At 36.2% G+C, this 22,437-nt stretch overlaps 1 protein-coding gene across 1 annotated transcript in view; it reads left to right on the forward strand.

Annotated features, from left to right (window-relative positions):
* Positions 1-22,437, forward strand: part of CPD (carboxypeptidase D) — an 81,958-nt gene that overhangs the window by 21,986 nt on the left and 37,535 nt on the right. Inside the window, exons 3-7 of the mRNA XM_025476228.3 lie at positions 12,262-12,404; positions 12,987-13,156; positions 14,386-14,735; positions 15,187-15,378; positions 17,744-17,911. Coding sequence (XP_025332013.1) covers positions 12,262-12,404; positions 12,987-13,156; positions 14,386-14,735; positions 15,187-15,378; positions 17,744-17,911 — 1,023 coding nt within the window. The remainder of the gene's footprint in view (positions 1-12,261; positions 12,405-12,986; positions 13,157-14,385; positions 14,736-15,186; positions 15,379-17,743; positions 17,912-22,437) is intronic.

Genomic DNA, 22,437 nt, shown 5'->3' on the forward strand with positions numbered 1-22,437 from the left:
TATTTCTTATATTCCCCATATGACTGAAACCATATGATGATTGTCCTTCTCTGACTTATTTCACTCAGCTAATACCCTCCAGTTCCATCCATGTCTATGTAAATGGTAGGTATTTATCCTTTCTGATGGCTAAGTAATATTCCAGTGTGTGTGTGTGTGTGTGTGTGTATCTATACACCGGTATATATACCGCATCTTCTTTATCCATTCATTTGTGGAAGGACATTGTGGCTCCTTCCATAGTTTGGTTATTGAGGATGTTGCTGCTATGAACATTGGGGTGCAGATGCCCCGGCGTTTCACTACATCTGTATCTTTGGGGTAAATACCCATTAGTGCAATTGCTGGGTCACACTTAACTTTTCATAGTTCTACATAGGGTTGATATTTTACGACTTCAGGAGGAATGCACAAATCTTAACCACCACATTGTACCCTCCACCACTTTATTTGGTTATGTGTATATTCATTGAAAACCTCACCAATGTTAGGATTTTTGTTTTCAATTGTCATACATATTTTAAAGAACTTAAGAGGAAAAAAATAGTTTATTATATTTACCTAGATATTTACCATTTCTGTTGTTCTTTCATTCTAGAGGTTCCAAGTTTCTCTCTGGTATCATTTCTTTTTTACCTGAATAAGTTTCTTTAGCATTTCTTTTTTTTTTTTTTTTTTTTTATTATTATTTTTTTTATTGGTGTTCAATTTACTAACATACAGAATAACACCCAGTGCCCGTCACCCATTCACTCCCACCCCCCGCCCTCCTCCCCTTCTACCACCCCTAGTTTGTTTCCCAGAGTTAGCAGTCTTTACGTTCTGTCTCCCTTTCTGATATTTCCCACACATTTCTTCCCCCTTCCCTTCTTTTCCCTTTCACTATTATTTATATTCCCCAAATGAATGAGAACATATAATGTTTGTCCTTCTCCGACTGACTTATTTCACTCAGCATAATACCCTCCAGTTCCATCCACGTTGAAGCAAATGGTGGGTATTTGTCATTTCTAATAGCTGAGTAATATTCCATTGTATACATAAACCACATCTTCTTTATCCATTCATCTTTCGTTGGACACCGAGGCTCCTTCCACAGTTTGGCTATCGTGGCCATTGCTGCTAGAAACATCGGGGTGCAGGTGTCCCGGCGTTTCATTGCATTTGTATCTTTGGGGTAAATCCCCAACAGTGCAATTGCTGGGTCGTAGGGCAGGTCTATTTTTAACTGTTTGAGGAACCTCCACACAGTTTTCCAGAGTGGCTGCACCAGTTCACATTCCCACCAACAGTGTAAGAGGGTTCCCTTTTCTCCGCATCCTCTCCAACATTTGTTGTTTCCTGCCTTGTTAATTTTCCCCATTCTCACTGGTGTGAGGTGGTATCTCATTGTAGTTTTGATTTGCATTTCCCTGATAGCAAGTGATGCAGAGCATTTTCTCATATGCATGTTGGCCATGTCTATGTCTTCCTCTGTGAGATTTCTGTTCATGTCTTTTGCCCATTTCATGATTGGATTGTTTGTTTCTTTGGTGTTGAGTTTAATAAGTTCTTTATAGATCTTGGAAACTAGCCCTTTATCTGATATGTCATTTGCCAATATCTTCTCCCATTCTGTAGGTTGTCTTTGAGTTTTGTTGACTGTATCCTTTGCTGTGCAAAAGCTTCTTATCTTGATGAAGTCCCAATAGTTCATTTTTGCTTTTGTTTCTTTTGCCTTCGTGGATGTATCTTGCAAGAAGTTACTATGGCCGAGTTCAAAAAGGGTGTTGCCTGTGTTCTTCTCTAGGATTTTGATGGAATCTTGTCTCACATTTAGATCTTTCATCCATTTTGAGTTTATCTTTGTGTATGGTGAAAGAGAGTGGTCTAGTTTCATTCTTCTGCATGTGGATGTCCAATTTTCCCAGCACTCTTTAGCATTTCTTTTAAAGCAAGTTGGTTTGTGATGGATTCTTTAGTTTTTCTTCACTGAGAATGTCCATTTTTGCCTTTTTCACTGGTTATAAAACTCTAGGTATTGGGTTGACAGGTTTTTTTCCTTTTAAATGTTCTGTGCTCTTGCCTTCGGGCCTCCATGGCTTTCAATGAAGAAATTCAGTCATTTGGACTGTTGTTCCCCATATGAGCATATCATTTTCCTCTTACTGCTTTCAAGACTTTTTCCTTTGTCTTTGGTTTTTAGAAGTTTGGTTATGAAGTATCTAGGCTTTCTTTTTTTTTCTTTTTTTTTTTTTTAATTTATCCTGTTTGGGATTTACTGAGTTTCTTGAAATCGAAGTTTATGTCTTTTGCCAAATTTGGGGAGTTAATAGCCATCATTACTACTACTACTACTACTTCTTCTTTCTCCTCCTCCTCCTCCTCCTCCTCTTCTTCTTCTTCTTCTTCCTCTTCTTCTTCTTCTCCTCCTCCTCCTCCTCCTTCTTCTTCCATTGTGCCCTTTTTCTGCCCTCAGATTCCAGTGACAAGAATGTCAGACCCATGGGTAGACCTTTGTCCCTAAAATTATTCTTTTTCTTCTCTGTTGTTCACATTAGGTAATTTCTACCTGTCTGTCTATAACTTAACTCATTCTTTCCCTTTGTCGATTCCATTCTTCTGTTGAATTCATCCAGTAAATTTTAAATTTTTGGTCATTATATTTTTCAGTTCTGAAATTTCCTCTTTGTTCTTCTTTATATCTTCTGTTTTTTATTTCAAGAATGGTTCATCCTACTTCCTTGTAGTACGGCTAAAATAACTGCTTTAAGGTTAGTGTGATAATTCCAACATCTAGGTCACCTTGGAGTTGGTATCTCATCATTATTTTTTCCTTTCAAGTGTTTGACATTTTCCTGGTTCTTTGAATGTAAAATAATGTTGAGTTATAGACTGGAAATTTTAGATCTTATGAGATCTGAGTCTTGTTTAAATTCTATAAAGATGATAATTTCTTTTTTTGTTTTAGCAATGAATGACCCAGTTAGGCTCCATTTTAAGTTTTGACTTGCCTCCTGTGGGCTGTGATTGCAATATCAATTTTCAAAACTTTTGTGATTCTGTTCAGATCTGTTCTATGTACTCATCTCCTAAGGACCAGTCTGGGAGCTAGGCGGTGATCTGTTTTGTAATTCAGTTCTCCGTGCTTTTGGTATGTTGTTTAGGATCATACCCACACATGTGCAGTTCAAGATTGAACCCAGGAGTTCATAGACAACTTTATGGGATCCCTTTCTTAAGGTCCTTCCTCTCTAAGATATCACCAATAGTCCCTAGTCTCCAAGGTCTCCTAATATAGATGATAAATAAAGACATGAAGGGATGTGCAGTATTATCTGTGGTCAGGGAAATACAAATTAAAACTACAGTGAGACCCCACTACACACCTACTAGAATACTTCCAGTTAAAAAGTCCGAACAGTTGCTTGAGCAGTTTGTTAGGTGAGGATGCAGGGCAACTGGGACATTCATGTACTGCTGGTAGGAATGTGAAATGGTAAGCCACTTTGGAAAGCAGTTTGACAGTTTCTTATAAAGTTAAACTTTTACTGTATGACTCAGCCATGCCACTCCTAGATATTTATCCAAAAAAAACCATGAAAATATATACCCACACTAAGATCTCTGTGCAGCTCTATTTATAATCACCAAACTGAAAACAACTCAAATACCCATCGAATGTGAATGGATAAATAAATTGTACTATATCCATGCGAGGGGATACATAGTAATAAAAAGTACAACTTAGGACAGCCCCAGTGGCTCAGCGTTTTAGCTCCGCCTTCAGCCCAGGGCGTGTCGGGTCCCATGTCAGGCTCCTTGCATGGAGCCTGCTTCTGCCTCTGCCTGTGTCTCTGCCTGTCTCCCCCCCGCCCCCCTGTGTCTGTCACGAATAAATAAATAAAATCTTTAAAAAAAAAAGTAGAATTTATATATGCAACAATATGAATGAACCTCAAAAGCATTGTGCTGAATGAAAGTAGCCTCATACAAAAGGCTTCACACTACATGATTTCATTTATATGACATTCTGGAGAAGGCAAAAATATAGGCAAAGAAATTAGATTAGTGGTTGCCCAGAGCCTGGGAGCTGGGGGGAAGGGAACTTCCTGGGATGTTATAAATGTTATGCATCTTGATTGTGGTGGGGCTTATATGAATGTACACATTGCACTATGTACTTAAAAGGGATGACTTTTACAGTATATAAACTATATGACTCAATAAACCTGATTAAAAAAAACACTATATAGCAGTATGTTGATTAGAGAGATTGTCAAAATTGTTTTGATTGATCAGTTAACTCATACTTGAGTATAGGGGAGTATTGTTTTGAGGATAATTTGAGTATAGTTTTTGAGAAACTGTATGTTTCAAAGAAGAATAAAATTTAAGTATCATGAAATAAGATTTATCTTTATATGCTGTTTTGTAATCTTGTTTGTTATATGGTAAATACCATGCCCATAAATATATGTCCACAACACCTTAAATAGTTGCATAGTAGCTTATTTTATATAATAATTTATATACTGACCCACCATTTTTGGACATTCAGGTTGTTTCCAGTTTTATTCTCTTTCAATTTAAACACTATAATTCTCATCCTTGTAGCTATTATCTTGGAATAAATTCCTGAAAAAGAAATTTCTATGTTAGGGTCATACCTGTTTTGAAGATTTCATACACATAGTTTTTGAATTATTACTCAGGAATGTTCTAAATTCCCTTATTTTATGAGGTTTTTTTTGTCTCTTTTTTAAAACTATTTTTAAGATTGTTTTTTGATTAACCAATATTTTGCAATTGTTACCAGTTAAATCCATCATTTTTTTCCTTTTATGCTTTTGTACTATTTTGTTGTCATACTCGGAAAGGTTCTCATCCTGAGACTATGAAAATATTTCTGTTGGCTTCCAGTTTTGTTTACGATCCCATTGTTACATCATTCCATATGGATTTAAGCACTTATTTGGTATGATATGAAATAAACCTCCCCTCTATTTTTTGTCACATGGTTAACCAGTTGTTCATGTAATAATTACTGACTAATTCATTACCCATCGGTTTTAAATGTATCTTTAATCATTTTGTTATTGCAAATGTTTTTGTTACTGTGCTTTCTGCTTTGTTCTATTGGTCTGTTTATTTTGATCTTAACTGTACTGCCTTAGTAAGTACAGTTTTAAGACATTTTAATATGTAGCAATGCAAGTCCCTATTGTCATTCTTATTTTTTAATGTTGTCTTGGATATTCTCATCCATTTGTTTTTCTAAATTTTAGATCATTTTGTCCACTTGGAATAAAAATCTATTTTTCTGTGTAGTATTTATAAATTAATTTCAAGGAAATTTGATATTTTTATAAGCCTCCTATCTAGAAGCATGAAATCTACATCCCTCATTAAAATTTTATGTTACTTAGTATTATACATTTTATTATATTTATTTTTATTTTATTTTATTTTATTTTATTTTATTTTATTTTATTTTATTTTATTTTATTTTATTTATTTTTTTTTTTTTATGATAGTCACAGAGAGAGAGAGAGGCAGAGACACAGGCAGAGGGAGAAGCAGGCTCCATGCACCGGGAGCCCGATATGGGATTCGATCCCGGGTCTCCAGGATCGCGCCCTGGGCCAAAGGCAGGCGCCAAACCGCTGTGCCACCCAGGGATCCCCATTTTATTATATTTAATCTTATGTGTGTTGTGGGTTTTGTTGCTGAGATCTTTTTTTCTGTTATGCTTTCTGATTATTGCTGAAATATGGGAAAGGAATTAGTTTTTGTATTGTTTCTATGTAGTGTGATCATCCTTTTATTTCCAATATTTACATGGCTTTCTGTTAAATAGGGTCTTATCACAGGAAAACTTGGAGAGCGTATGCCAAGATTCAATTAATATTTTGTATTTCTCCTAGATTCTATACTGTGAGGCTACAATTGATTCCACAAAGATGTGTTACAGTTAGGTACACTATTCACTGTAATACTTCCTCAAATCTATAGGACCTACGAAAAGAGTTTTGTCTCCATGAATCTGACATTTAGTTTTAGATTGTCTGTAGTTATATGATAAAAAAAAAATTGCAACACTATGTGATCTATGGGACTAGAGGCCACTAAATGTAACTTCTCTCTTGGTCTTTTTAAAAATATTTTATTTATTTATTTGAGAGAGAAAGCATAAGCAGGGGGGAGGAGTAAAAGGAGAAGAAGAAGCAGACTTCCTGATGAGCAGGGAGCCTGATGTGGGGCTGGATCCCAGGACTCTGAGATCATGACCTGAGCTGAAGGCAGACCCTTCACCAATCGTGCCACCCAGGTGCCCCTGTAATTTCTTCTCTTGAAGTCTTCTTTTTCAAAGACTTCTATTCTTCCTCTCCACTCTTACCCTGGGAATATATTTCTGTGTGTCATTAATTGGCACTGACTAGTTACAGTACTATTAAAGCTAAGTCTAAAAAGCTGATTAGATAATACTTCAACATATTACTGTAAACTTGGTCTTCTTGTTGCTCTTGGCTAGCGTTTCTTAAATTGCTACTGAAGACAATTAAGGGACAGACAAAAGATGCCAAGACTCAAGCCAGGTGATTATAGTGTTGTAAGTAGTCTACTTCACTGCCTTCGGCATAATTAAAATATGAGTTGGCCATGTTTGCAATTTAAAACAGCTATTACATTTTACATATGCAAAAAACATATTAATCCACACTCGCATTGCTCTGAAATTGTAATTTTTATGTATTCTGTGTTCTGCTTCCTCACCAAAACTAGACTATGAGTGAAGGTATGTCTCTTATTTATAAATCTTATAATCTTAGTATAATATCTTAAACATAATGACCATTGTATTATGACCAATATAGTACAAAATTGGAAAAAGTTAATAAATATGTATGGGGTGTCTGGGTGGCTCTGTTGGTTAAGCATCTGCCTTCAACTCAGGTCATAATCTTAGGGTCCTGAGATGGAGCCCCACATCAGGCTCCCTGCTCATCAGGGAGTTGGCTTCTCCCTCTGTCCCTCCCCCTTACTCATGCTCTCTCTTTCTCCTTCCCTTTCTCAAATAAATAAAATCTTTAAAAGAAATAAAATATTATATATGATAACTACTATGTGTATTTCACATGTGTACATACAAGTGAGAGTTAACCAAAGATGATCATAGATACCAGACCCAAAGTGAGTGCCAAGATGCTGGACAATAAGAGAAAGCCAAAAGATGGATACCTTGCCTTCAAAAAAAAGGCTTAAGACCAAGTTACTGGGCTTGTAATGGTTATAAACTTGCATATATTCTGGAAGACAACCTCTATTTGACATCCTTACATAGATGTTCAAGGGGCATCTCAAATTTAATACATTCAAAACAAATTTTAATTGCCTAGTTTTTTTTTTTATTTGTTTTTTAAATTTATGATAGTCACACACACAGAGAGAGAGAGAGAGGCAGAGACACAGGCAGAGGGAGAAGCAGGCTCCATACACCGGGAGCCCGACATGGGACTCGATCCTGGGTCTCCAGGATTGCGCCCTGGGCCAAAGGCAGGCGCCAAACCGCTGTGCCACCCAGGGATCCCCTAATTGCCTAGTTTTATTCCTTCATCAAATATTTACTGAAGGACTACTGTGTGCCAGATACTGCTCTAGTGCTTGGAATATCCATCAGTGGGTGCAACAAATATTTCTGCTCTGTGTTGCTTATAATCTAGTAGAGAGAAATAGGCAGTAAATAATAAACTTAATAGGTAAATTGTTAAGTACTGTAGAAAAAAGAAAAAGTACAGAACGGTGAGCAGAATTATGAGTGTTGGTGGGATGGGCTTGGGGACAGTGCTGAGGAGAGGAGCAACTTAAATGGGGGAAGTCAAGTTGAAATTGGAACAAAAAGCTAGAGGTGAGGGAATGAATCAAGCAGGGATATCTGGAAGAAGAGCATACCAGGCAAAGGGAATAGCTAGAGCAAAGACCCAAAGTCAGGAGATAGCTAGTATATCCAGTGAACTGCAGGGAAGTCGTTGTGGCAGATGCAGAGCCAGTGATGGGAGAGTATGAAAGGACGTTAAAGGGCAAAGGAAAATGGTAGAAGACAAGTCATGTAAGGCCTTTGACGACTATAAAAACTGGCTTTTAGTCAGAATGAAAAAGGGAGTCATTGTACAGAAAAGTAACATCTGACTTACATTTTAACAGAATTAATCTGACATCTCTGTTGATAGAAGGGCTAGGGCAGGTACAGGGAGACCCATAAAGAGTGATTGAAGAAATCCAGGCAGAGAGGATGGTCGCTTGTACAAGGGCAGCAGCCATGGAGGTGAGCAGAAATCTTTGGTTTCTGGATTTTGAATTTAGAGCTAGAATGATTTTCTAATGCTTTAGATTGGAATGTGACTCCAAAGGCTTTTGGCCTGAGCAACTGGAGGGATGGAAGTGCCATTAGCCCTGATAGGAGAGACTGCAGGTAGAGCAGGTTTAGAGACGATGAATATATGTTAAGATTGTGATATCCAAGTAGAGATGTTGAATAGGCAATTGGTTGTACAAGTCTGGAGTCTGGGAAAGAGATATAGGCTAGAGATAGAAATTTGAGAGTTGTCAGCCTATAGATAATATTTAAACCATGGGACTACATGAGACATGAAGGGAATAAGTAAGAGAAGAGGACCAAGGACAGAGCTTAGAGATGTCATAGCTTTTTCCTTTGTTCTTATCCTTTCAGATAGTTATGGCACCACTATCTCCCTAGTTTCCTCTCACCAAAAATCTAGGAGTCATCCTTGATTCTGTATAAACAAGTCCTTTCTATATCCAAATCTGTCTGCTTCATGTCTACTACCAACCTAGTTACCATCCTTTTCTTCTCTAATTCTTCACTCTGCTTCCCCTTTGCTCCCTGACCCCAGTCATTTTCCACACAGCAGTCAAAATGATCTTTTTAAAAAGCAATTCATGGGGCACTTGAGTGGCTCAGTTGGTCGTGTCCAACTCTTGATCTCAGCTTAGGTCTTGATCCTCAGGGTCATGAGTTCAAGCCCTGCATTAGGCTCCACACTGAGTGGAGAGCCTACTTCAAAAAAAAAAAAAAGTGGCTTAGATCATATCATATCCCTGTTCAAAACCCTCCAATGTCCTGTGCAGCAAGGAAAGCGATCAACAGTATAAGAAAAAGCAGCCTATGGAAAATATTTGAGAACCATATATCTGATAATGGTTTAATATTTAGAATATATAAAGAACTGCAATTCAAAAAAGAAAACCCACAAATAATCTGATTAAAGAATGGGCAAAGGATATGAATAGGCATTTCTTCAAAGAAAATATACAAATGGCCAATAAGCATATGAAAAGATGCTCATTATCACTAATTGGGAAAAGCAGATCATAACCTCAATGACTCATCACCTTACACTCCTTTGAGATGGTCATTATAAAAAATAAATACCAAAAAAACAAAATAGTAAAGATGTGGAGAATTTGGAACCCTTTGCATGGTTGGCGGGAATATAAAAATAGTGCAGCCACTATAGAAAACAGTATGGAACTTCCTCAAAAAGTTAGAAATAGAATTATCGTATGATTCAGTAATCCTGCTTCTGAGTACCTATACAAAAAAATTGAAGCAGGATCTTGAAAAGATATTTGCACATCCATCTTCACTGCAGTATTATTTAACAATTGCCAAGAGACAACTTAAAGGTCCATTGACATTTGGATAAAGAAAACATGGTATACACATACAATGGAATATTATTCTGCCCCCAAAGGGAAGAAACCACATCTGATAAAGGACTGTTATCTAAAATACATGAAGAATTCTTAAAACTCAACAATAAGAAAAAAAAACTTGATTAAAAAGTGGGCAAAAAACAGACACCTTACCAAAGAAGTTAGATAGGTGGCAAGGATGCCTGGGTGTCTCAGTTAACTGTCTGACTTTTGATTTGGGCACACATCTTGATCTAAGAGTTGTGGGACTGAGCCCTGCATTGGGCTCTGTGCTCAGCACAGAGTCTACTTGTCCCTCTCCCTCTGCTTCTCCCCCTACCTGCTTGCTCGCTTATTCTATTTCTCTCAAATTAATAAAATCTTTAAATAAAAAGAGTTATACAGGTGGCAAATAAACATGAAAGGATGTGGGCGCTGTGATGGCTCAGTCAGTTAAGCAGCTGCCTTTGGCTCAGGTCATGATCCAGTGTCCTGTACTGAGCCCTGCAAAGGGCTCCCTACTCAGTGGGGAGTCTGCTATCCCTCTCCCTTTGCCTTTCCCCCTGCTCATGCACTCTCTCTCTCTTTTTCTCTCTTTGTCTCTCAATAAATAAAATCTTTAAAAAAAAACATGAAAAGATGGGGCATCTGGGTGGCTCAGTGGTTGTGTCTGCCTTTGGCTCAGATTGTGATCCCCAGGTCCTGGAATCAAGTCCTGCATTGGGCTCCCCTTGGCGAGCTTGCTTCTCCCTCTGCCCATGTCTCTGCCTCTCTCTGTGCGTCTCATATGAATAAATAAATAAAATCTTAAAAAACCAAAACATGAAAGATGTCCCATATTTCATGTCATCAGGAAAATGCAAATTAAAGCAACAAGTTACTACTACACTCGTACCAGAATGGCCAAAATCCAGAACACTGACAACAAATGCTGATGAAGATGTGAAGCAATAGAAACTCTTTCATTGGTGGTAGTGGAATGCAAAATGCTACAAACCACTTTGGAAAACAGTTTGGTGTTTTCTTTTTTCTTTTTTTTTTTTTTTACAGTTTGGTGTTTTCTAAAAAAACTGAACATATTCTTACTATATGATCTAGCAACTATGCTCGTTGGTGTTTACTCAAAGGAGTTGAAAACTTACGTTCACACAAAAATCTGCAAACGGATGTTTATGGTGACTTAATTCATAATTGTCAAAATTTGGAAGCAACCAACACATCCTTCAGTAGGTGAATGGGTAAAATAAACTGGTACATCCAGACAATGGCATATCATTTAGCACTAAAAAGAAAACTATCAAGTCATGAAAAGACATAGAGGAACTTTAAATACCTATTACTAAATGAAAGAAACCAATCTGAAAAGGTTATATACTGTATGATTCCAACTAAATGACATTCTGGAAAAGGCAAAGCCATATGGAAATAGTAAAAAGATAAATGGTTACCAAAGGTTAGGGAGTAGGAGGGGGTTAATAGGTGGGGCACAATGGATTTTTAGGGCAGTAAAACTACTCTAGATGATACAGTAATGGTAGAAACATGTCATTATACATGTGTCAAAACCCATAGAATATATAATAATAAGAGTGAATCCTAATGTAATTTATGAACTTTGGGTGGTAAGGATATGTCAACAATGTAGGATCATCAGTTTTAATAAATGTACCACTCTGTTGCAAATGTTGATGAGGTAGCTCATGCTTGTATAGGGGCAGGGGGTAAAGGAAAATCTTTGTACCTTCTGCTCAGTTTTGCTGTGAACCTAAAATTGCCCTAAAAAATAAAGTCTATTAAAAAAAATCAAGTGACAGAAACGATAAGGTTATAATAAACTTTCTACATAATGAGTGTGTAGGCTTCTATGTGTATAGAAGTGGTGAAGGTAGTTGGCTGTAGATATTCTTACTCCCCCTTTTACTTCTCTCTTCCACTGAACACATTTTGAAAGGATTTGTTGTGTTTTTCCACCTCCCTCCCTGATTTATGTAGCTGCATCACCCTAGATTTGGCCTTTCTTTTTTTCTTGCCACCTTCTTGATAAAGGGGAATACAGTTAGAAAAGTAGGCACTTAATAGTGCTTTGGCGTGAACATTCTTCACAACTTTAAGATCATGTGTACTTTTCATGCATGCTGTTAAAAATCTTAACCTCTCTGTATCCTACATCTTACATTTGTAAAATGGGTGAAATAATAATACCTACCTTATACACTTGTAAAGATTAAATGTTAATACTCTTAAAGCTCATAGAACAGGTCTGGCATATGGTAAACACCCAAATGTAGAGCTGTTATCATTATTACTGTTGTTATTAATTGATATGTTTGTGCTCTTCATAACTGTTCATCCTGTCAGTCAAATTTATTTCCTTTATGTATATTCCTTTTCAGTGTATATTCTTTTAACCTTCCTTAGTGTCCTCTATAATCTAAGAATATTCCCCAACTTCAAACAATTTTATGAAAAGAAAATTTATAGATGTAGAGGTGGCTGATTTAATTTTTTTGGTCTTTTTGAGGGTAGAATTCTGAGAGTAAACTTATTTTTTCCTTTATGTTACAGGTGGTATGCAAGATTACAATTATGTATGGGCCAACTGTTTTGAGATTACATTAGAACTGTCTTGTTGCAAGTACCCACCTGCTTCACAGCTTCGACAAGAATGGGAGAACAATCGTGAGTCTTTGATCACATTGATTGAAAAGGTAAAAGTAGCAGACTGGAAGGTTGGGGTATAGAAATAATGAATGACATAAGGGAGAAATTTATTTGCATATGAGTAGCAATCTTTAACAGTTCTTTTCCTCTGGAGGGCTTTCTCTGATTATCTTAGAACGCATTTATAGGCTAAAATAATTAGCCAAACCTTTACTGTCAGGTTCTTACAATGTCGTGTGATCATATTTGCTAGAGAGCCTTTACTACTATATCAGTCATGGACATCAGTTTAATTTAAATATTGAGCAGGGTAATATATTATTGAATATACCAGAAATTATTACTTAATGAAAAACTATTCCTTGTTGAAAAAATTAGAAGCCTACGTTGGAGGAGAAGGAATTTCAAAAGCATATTACTGGCCTAGATGTCAGACACATATGACTTAAATTTAAGAATTTCATATTGTCTATATTTTATTTTCACTTGGAGGCATTGAAAAATATTTCAGAGAAATAGAAAAGTAACCTTATTTTTTAAAGAAATTCTAGCATCAGTGCAGAGAGGTTGTTTTCTCTTGCCTTCCAAATTGTCTTTGAGCAGCCTACTTTGATTCTTGTTTTTTTTAGGTCCATATTGGAGTTAAAGGATTTGTTAAAGATTCAGTGACGGGATCTGGCTTAGAGAACGCAACCATCTCAGTGGCTGGTATTAATCATAATATCACAACAGGTAGATTTGGTGATTTCCACAGATTACTTGTTCCTGGAACTTACAACATTACAGCTGTTTTAACTGGGTAAGAATTTAGACTTTAAAAATATCAAGCTTCTGTTTATAGCTAAGAGAGAAATACAGTCTAAGAAATGTTATTTACTGTATCTGGCTTTTATTTTTCCTTGTTTTCTGATTTTTCCCTCCTTTATAGTGAGAAAATAGTATTGTGGAGTCTTTTGTCACATACTCTAACAGTATAACTGGATATGAAGCATAATTGTAAAAGTGTCAGGAAGGATAGTTTTAAAAGCTTAAAAAGACAATCAGCTGTGTAAAGCATTACCTTAAAGCTAATTGAGTACCAGAGTAGAAGAAACTTGGAGCTCTGGGAAAGACATTTTATTTTATTTATTTCATATTTTTAAAAATTTTATTTATTCACAAGAGACACAGAGAGAGAGAGGCAGAGACATAGGCAGAGGGAGAAGTGGGCTCCCAGGAGGGAGTCCAATGCAGGACTTAATCCCGGGACGGACTCCGGTATTACACCCCCTCAGCCGAAGGCAGACACTCATCCACTGAGCCACACAGGTGTCCCAGGGAAAGACATTTTAAGATCTTATTTATTCATGAGAGATACACACACACACACAGATGCAGAGACACAGGTAGAGGGAGAAGCAGACTCCATGCAGGGAGCTTGATGTGAGACTCCATCCTGGGTCTCCAGGATCACGCCCTGTGCTGAAGACGGCACTAAACCGCTGAGCCACCCGGGCTGCCCTGGGAAAGACATTTTAAAGAGCTGTATTATCATCAGCTTTCTAATATATGAAATGAATGGTTTCTTACCTCCCCTGGACACTTTTCTGGAAGCTCAGTTTGCTAAGGATTTAATTGAAAATGTTTCATTTAGTTTGAACTTTACTATTTGGGAAACTAGTTGGAATGTCAGTTTGATAAGGTATTGCAAAGAATTGGATGATTTATCCCTTCTTTGAGTAATGTAGTAATGGTTACAGTCTTTCATATTATTCTCTCCTTTGCATGTAATTTTTGGTAAGCATTCTAATGTGTGGAATTGAGAAGAGGGTAAGAGAAATAGTTCTTTAAAGACTTATTAACCTGGGATTCTCTGAGATCATATTCTAAAAGACTTGAATTTACCCATTTACCTTTTTTCAGTTTGAGTTTTGATAGACCACTAAGTATAAGAGAATGAAAAACCTGTTGTGCTTTTATAATGTTAAAGCATTGTGTGTTTGAATTTAACTCCAAGCCACCTACTTTTACAAAAAAAATTTTTTTCAGGTATATGCCACTGACTATTAATAATATAATAGTGAAAGAAGGACCAGCCACAAAGGTGAATTTTTCCCTTCGGCCGACTGTGGCTTCGGTAATCCCTGACACAACTGAGATGGTAGTAACTGCTAGCACAGTTGCTCTGCTTAGTAATCTTCCTGGAACACAACCCTTCCAACAACCAATTCAACCAAAGGACTTTCACCACCACCATTTCCCTGATATGGAAATATTCTTGAGAAGGTTTGCCAATGAATATCCCAACATCACCCGGCTTTATTCACTGGGAAAATCAGTAGAGTCAAGAGAACTTTATGTAATGGAGATATCTGATAATCCAGGTGTCCATGAACCAGGTAATTGGTGTGGTCTTATACATAATTTCAGTAATGCCTCTCAGAGCTATGTACCATAGTTCTGTGTTTCATCTAGAAGGATAACTTATAGTAGGTATAACTGGAACAAAGAAAATGTAACCAATCTTTTGCAAGAAAAGGAAAAAATCCATTTCATAATCCATATCTGGCACAGTATTTAATATACTGGATAGATTATATTTTTTTCTGCTGATAATATTTTTATTTTCATATTATATGGCATGTGCATGTGTGTATATGCTTTGAGCCTGCTCAGATGTATATCTTAGTAAGGAAGCTGCTTTATAAGATACTTTTTCCTGCTTCTTTTGCCAAAGTATGTCTTTTCTAAAATTTTTGGTTCAGGGCCTTACATATTTTGGGGAAAAAAATAGAGTCTGTGATAAAATAAAAAGGAAAAAACTCTTCTATGTAATTATCTTATTTTCAGGTGAACCAGAATTTAAGTACATTGGAAATATGCATGGAAATGAAGTGGTTGGACGAGAACTATTATTGAACCTCATTGAATACCTTTGTAAGAATTTTGGAACAGACCCTGAAGTAACAGATTTGGTTCGCAGCACTAGAATTCACCTTATGCCATCCATGAATCCTGATGGATATGAAAAGGCCCAGGAAGGTAAAGAATAGCTGTCTATTAATGCTTAACTTTTTTGATTATCATAAGGATTTTTTGGGAGTAGAATTTGAACTAGTTATTTCCTTGGAATTTCTTCTTATTTTGTCTTATAATTTATTTTGTTCTGGCTTTTGTATTCTTTTTTTTTTTTTTTTTAAGATTTTACTTATTTATTCATGATAGTCACACAGAGAGAGACAGAGAGGCAGAGACACAGGCAGAGGGAGAAGCAGGCTCCATGAACCGGGAGCCCGATGTGGGACTCGATCCCGGGTCTCCAGGTTCGTGCCCCGGGCCAAAGGCAGGCGCCAAACCGCTGCGCCACCCAGGGATCCCCGCTTTTGTATTCTTTTAAGATAGGCTAGTTCATTCAACAATTATGATATCAATTTTATATTTAATGGAGTTCTTCACTGTGGTAATGGCTCTTATTGCCTAAAATATAATACAAATTTTTGATACATTTTTCCATTTTAAGAATAATTATAGGGACGCCTGGGTGGCTCAGCGGTTGAGCGTCTGCCTTCGGCTTAGGGCATGATCCTGGAGTCCCAGTATTGAGTCCTGCATTGGGCTCCCTGCATGGAGCCTGCTTCTCCCTCTGCCTATGACTCTGCCCCTCTCTCTCTCTGTGTCTGTCATGAATAATTAAATAAAATCTTTTTTTAAAAAATGGAATAATTTTAGGTAACTTAATTCTTTGATTAATAATAACTTAATAAAATAAATTTATTTAATTATTTTTAAAAATTACAGTGTAACATAATTTTTGTATATGTGCTGCCGAAGCGAGCACTATAACATAATTTTTGTTAAATTATTGTATTGAGGGATCCCTGGGTGGCGCAGCGGTTTGGCGCCTGCCTTTGGCCCAGGGCGTGATCCTGGAGACCCGGGATCGAATCCCACGTCGGGCTCCCCGTGCATGGAGCCTGTTTCTCCCTCTGCCTGTGTCTCTGCCTCTCTCTCTCTCTCTCTGTGTGTGACTATCATAAAAAATAATAATAATTTAAAAAATAAAGGAACCTGGATCTTTAAAAAAAAAAATTATTGTATTGGGAACACTATCCCATAGGTGAAAACTCAAACCAAATCTCTTTTGAAGCCAGTGACTCTATTTTGACTCCCAGTTGTATTCCCCATGCATATTCTAAACCTGCTGAGTTACTGACTTTCCATTCCTCTGGCTCATCTCTCCTGGGCGGTATAGTCAGAGCAGGGTGCATGGCCACTTGCTTACTGGGGCTACTTTATGCTTAACACTAGGAGTGTGAGAATCTCTCTTCCCAACCTGTGGTTCCTTCCAGGCAATCATACCAGTGAGTAGAGTAGGTACCAACCATGTGAACATGCAGCCACATGACTCTCACTGACTGAACACTGAGAAAACCAACCAATGAATGACCAGGTTAATCCATTTTTTTAATTCAGTTCATTTCGCTAAGGACTTTATTCTTTGTCAACCTCACAAATCCCTCCATATTCCTCTTTTGAGACCTTTCTGAGAGATAAAACTGTTCTAATAGTGAACCCTCCAGTAGATGTTTCTCATTCACTTGCAAATTTTTCTCATCATAGTGATATAATAGGATTCACATTACTTATTAAAAGGGAGTAAATTTAAATTCAACCCTTTCTTCTCCTTCAGGTTAAACTTCCAACCATGTCCTTGACTACCTTTTTGTGATTACTTTAATGTAAGCATGTCACAATTTTCTTCTTTTCATTTGGTCTATCTCTTTACAATATTTTAATTAACATGTATACCAGTTCAATAGAACCTCCCTCTGATCAGTCATGTCCACTGAACATAGTAATCACATCATTGTATATGAATTATTGACAATTGAGCAATACTTTTGTTTTGAGCAATGTTTTAGTATAATTTATGTAGTTGGATTTTTTTCCCCTCAAAGTCTGAACAGAGGACAGAAATGAAAGAATAATGGTTTTACCTTTCTGTTCAAAAGATCTGGAAGAGAAACACTTCTTTAATGTACAATACCAAAAAATGCATTTTTTTTAAAGATTTTATTTATTCATGAGAGACACACACACAGAGAGAGAGAGAGAGAGAGAGAGAGAGAGAGAGAGGCAGAGACACAAGCAGAGGGAGAAGCAAGCTCAATGCAAGGAGCCCGACATGGGACTCGATCCCAGGCCTCCAGGATCAGGCCCTGGGCTGAAGGTGGTGCTAAACTGCCAAGCCACCCGGGCTGCCCCCAAAAATGTATGTTTTAATCATAGTGTGATAATTAATCATAGTGAAGACTGATGTGTTCACATTTACCTTTGAGTTAAGAGCAGTGTGTTTGATTAAAATGTAAGTGAAATATGGCTTAAATTTGAATACTTTCTCATACAGGAGATTCAGTGAGTGTAATTGGCAGAAACAACAGCAACAACTTTGACCTGAACCGAAATTTCCCAGACCAGTTCTTTCAGATCACAGATCCTACCCAACCAGAAACTATTGCTGTAATGAGCTGGATGAAGTCCTATCCATTTGTACTGTCAGCAAACCTGCATGGAGGTAATAGCAACTTGATATTCCAGAATTAATTCCTGTTGAGAGCATTTGAAAATCTTGGTGGAATGTTACCTGTTTATAGTCTTAGGTATTTTAAAACAGGTATCTATTACCGCTTTTAGGGCAGAAAATAATAAAGATCTTTTCTCATTGCTTTTTAAGCCAATTTCCTGGCTATTTCCCCCTTTTCTCTCCCACTCTTCCCCTCCCCCATACTCCTTCCCCACTGTCTTCTCTCTCCCTCCTCCCTATCTCTCTCTCCCCTTGTCCCTCTCGCCCTCCTCTCTCCTCTGCCTTCACTTAGTTCTTCAAGTGTTTTATATTTATCTCTCACATGTGTTTTATATTTATCCCTCTCACTGGGAGTTTGGTAACATACTCTTTGTCATTCAGAAAAATTAAACACTAACGAACTGGAAATTTTTAGTCCTGTTCTTCCCTAAAATTAAATAAACTCTTTCATGTACGTTTATAAGACATTCTCTTATCTTTTCCTTGCTATGTATTTAGCTGCAGCACAATAGCCTCATTCTCCTATAGTGTTTGGGCTTACACACCTTCATATAATTTAGCAGGAATTGATCAGATGAATAGGATGAGAGGTCAAGATTAAAAATAATCACAATGTCCAACTAGGGCAATGTGAGTAAGAGTGAAAGTGTAAATACCAAAAAGAACTGAAAACATATGTCTACGTGTAAACTTGTACATGAATATTCATAGTAGCATTATTCATAATAACTTAAAAATAGAAACAACCCAAATATCCATCGACTGATGATTGGATAAATAAAATGTAGTATACCCATACAATTGAATATTATTCAACATGAAAAGCAGTGAAGTCCTGATGAGTTTTACAACATAAATGAAACTTGGAAATATGCTAAGTAATAGAAGCCAGTCACCCAAAACCCTATTTTATGAAATGTTCAGAATATGTAAATTCATAGAAATAGATGATAGGTTAGTGGTTGGGGGGAAATGGAAGTGACTGCTAATGGGTACAAGGTTTTTTTTTGGCATGATGAAATTGTCTATAATTAGATAGTAATGATGGTTGTACAACCCTGTGAATGTATTAAATAACAGTGAATTATATACTTCAAATGGATGGGTTGTATGTTATGTAAATTACAGTTGACCCCTGAACAACATGACGGTTAGGGGGGCCAGCATCTGTGCAGTTGAAAATCCATGTATAACTTCTGACTCCCCCTAGACTTAACTACAAACAGCCCACTGTTAGCCAGAAGCCTTACCAATAACATCAATAGTTGATTAACACATATTTTGTATGCTGTATGTATTATATACTGTATTCTTAGAATAAAGTAAGCTTGGAAAAAATTTTATGTTATTAAGAAAATCATTTGTAGAAATACCTTTCTACAAAATCACTAAGAAATAAGTTTGTAGTACTGTATCGATAAAAATCTGCATGTAATGGATCCACACAATTCAAGTGCCTGTTGTGTGGGGGTCAACTGTTCATCTCAGTAAAGCTATTAAAAAAAAAAAAAAAAAAGAGTGAAGTTATTAGCACCAGGGGTAATAGGGAAGTAATCTAGTGTCAATGTATGTCAGGATATCTACTGAAGTTATCACAGTTGAGATTTAATGGCATATAGATTAACCTGCTATTTTATTTTTATTTTATTTTATTTTATTTTATTTTATTTTATTTTATTTTATTTTATTCTATTCTATTCTATTCTATTCTATTTATTTTAAATTTATTTTTAACCTGCCATTTTAGAACAGTACATACTTATGTTTATATTTAAAAAGTAAGTTGAAATTCTCCAAAAGTTGCTTTGAAAGCTTGCCAGAAGTAGGAAAAAAAATATTTTTACATTTGGTAATCATGAACAACTCTTAAAGACCCAAACAGGAATTATGAAGCCACAACCTGGTTGGCAAAATAATTTTTAATATATTTTATACCATGTTTGATAGAAAACAGTTTTTTGAGTTATAAAAAATATTCTCAGAATATATCACACATCGTGTTGGCTAAATCTGAAAACTTAATACTTATATTCCAATGAAAATAATTTACAGATTTACAAATGTATCAAGACCTTGTCACAGTAGGAGATACATCTCCAGTCATCTAGACTAGTTTCTTTCAGGACATATCTTGGTATAAACTTCCCTCTTAAAACCATTGTTGCTACGTTCTGAAGGTTTTAAATTATTGTATTTTCATTTTTATTTGTTTCAGTGTACTTTTTTATTTCTTCTTTTATTTTCTGATTGATCTATTAATTGTTTAGTAGCATGCTATTTAACCTTCAAGTATTTGTGTACTTTCTGGATTTTTTTTTGTGGTTAACTTCTAGTTTTATAGCATTATGGTCAGAAAAGATGTAGAGTGTGACTTTGATTTTTTTAAAATTTGTTGAGGCTTGCTTTGTGGCCCAAAATGTGATCTGTTCTGGAGAATGTAACATGTGCACTTGAAAAGAGTGTATATTTTGCTGTTTTAGGATGAATATATCTGTTAAATCTATCTGGTCCAGTATGTCATTCAAAGCCAGTGTTTCCTTATTGATTTTCTGTTTAGATGATCTGTTCATTGATGTAAATAGGGTGTTAAAGTCCCCTGTTATTGTATTATTATCTGTTAATTCCTTTATGTTTATTATTAATTGTTTTATGTATTTGAGTGTACATAAATATTGGGTACATAAATATTTACAATTGTTCTATCTTCTTGTTGGATTGTCCCCTTTATTACTATATAGTGTCTGTCTTTATCTCTTGTTACAATCTTTGTTTTAAAGTCTATTTTGTCCAATAAAAATATTGCTACTCTGGCTTTCTTTTGACACCCATTTGCATGATAGATATTTCACCATTCCCTCACTTTCAAACTGCAGCTGTCTTTAGGTTTCTTTTTTTTTTTTTTTTTTTTTTTAAATTTTTTTTTTTTTTTTTTTTTATTTATTTGTGACAGTCACAGAGAGAGAGAGAGAATGAGGCAGAGACACAGGCAGAGGGAGAAGCAGGCTCCATGCACCGGGAGCCTGACGTGGGATTCGATCCCGGGTCCCCAGGATCGCGCCCTGGGCCAAAGGCAGGCGCCAAACCGCTGCGCCACCCAGGGATCCCTGTCTTTAGGTTTCAAATGAGTCTCTTGTAAGCAGCATATTAGATGGGTCTTATTTTTTTATCCATTCTGTCATTCTGTGTCTTTTGATTAGAGTATTTAGTCCATTTATATGTAGAATAATTATTGATAGATATGTGTTTATTGCCATTTTATTACTTGTTTTGTGGTTGTTTCTAAGGATTTTCGCTCCTTTTCTCTCTTCCATGGTTTGCCTGGTTTCTTTAGTGATATATTCAGATTTCATTCTCTTTATTCTTGGCATATTTATTAGTGGTTTTTGATTTGTGATTACCATTAGGTTTGTATATAACATCTTCTGCATATAGCAGTCTATATTAAGTTGATGGTTGTTAAAAAATTTGAACCCATTTACTCCTCTCCTCCCTATGTTTTAGGCATATGGTGTCACATTTTACATCTTTTTATTTCATGAGTTCCTTGACAGATTTTTTTGCAGGAATATTTATTTTTACTGCTTTTATGTTAACTGCCTTCATACTGTCACTTTAATCTCTCCTTTTTTTTTACTCAAAGAGTCCCCTTTCATATTTCTTATAGGGCTGCTTTACTGGTCATGAACATTTTTAGTTTTTGTTAGTGTGGGAAACTCTTTATTTCTCCTATTCTGAATAATAGCTTTGCTGGGTAGAGTATTCTTGGCTGCAGGTTTTTCCCATTTAGCACTTTAAGTATCATGTCACTCCTTTCTAACTTGGAAGGTTCTGCTGGAAAATCTGCTGATAGCTTTATGAGGTTTCCTTTGTATATAACTGTCTTTTATCTTGTGGCCTTTAATATTTTTTTTCTTTATCAGTGTATTTTGCCACCTTAATTATAATATGTCTTGGTGTGGATCTGCTTTTGTTGATTTTGTTGGGGGTTTCCTGTGCCACCTAGATCTGGATATCTGTTTCCTTCCCCAGATTAGAACAGTTCTTAACTATTATTTCTTCAAATAAATTATCTCCCTCCCCCCCACCTTTCTCCCTTTTCTTGCTCTGGGAATCCTCTAATATAAATGTTATTATTTTTGATGGATTCACAGAGTTCCCTAAGTCTAGTCTCATTTTGCATAATTCTTTTTTCTCTCTTTTGTTCAGCTTTATTACTTTCCATTACTCTGTCTTCTAGATCTGTTCATTCCATCAAACATGTTCTCATTTCATTTATTGACCCCTTTAACTCGGCTGTTATTCCTTATCTCTATGTTAATGGTCCCACTGATGTCCTGCACTCTTTTCTCAAGTCCAGTGAGTATCCTTATGGTCATTGCTTTGAATTCTCTATCAGGCATGTTATTTATAGTTGTTTTACTTAGATCTCCAGCCATAGCCTTGTCCTGTTCTTTCATTTGGGACAGATTTCTCTGTCTTCTCATTTTGTCTAAGTTTCTGTGCCTGTTTTTCTGTGT

The sequence above is a fragment of the Canis lupus genome, chromosome 9 (assembly GCF_003254725.2).
Source record: "Canis lupus dingo isolate Sandy chromosome 9, ASM325472v2, whole genome shotgun sequence".
NCBI lineage: Eukaryota > Metazoa > Chordata > Mammalia > Carnivora > Canidae > Canis > Canis lupus.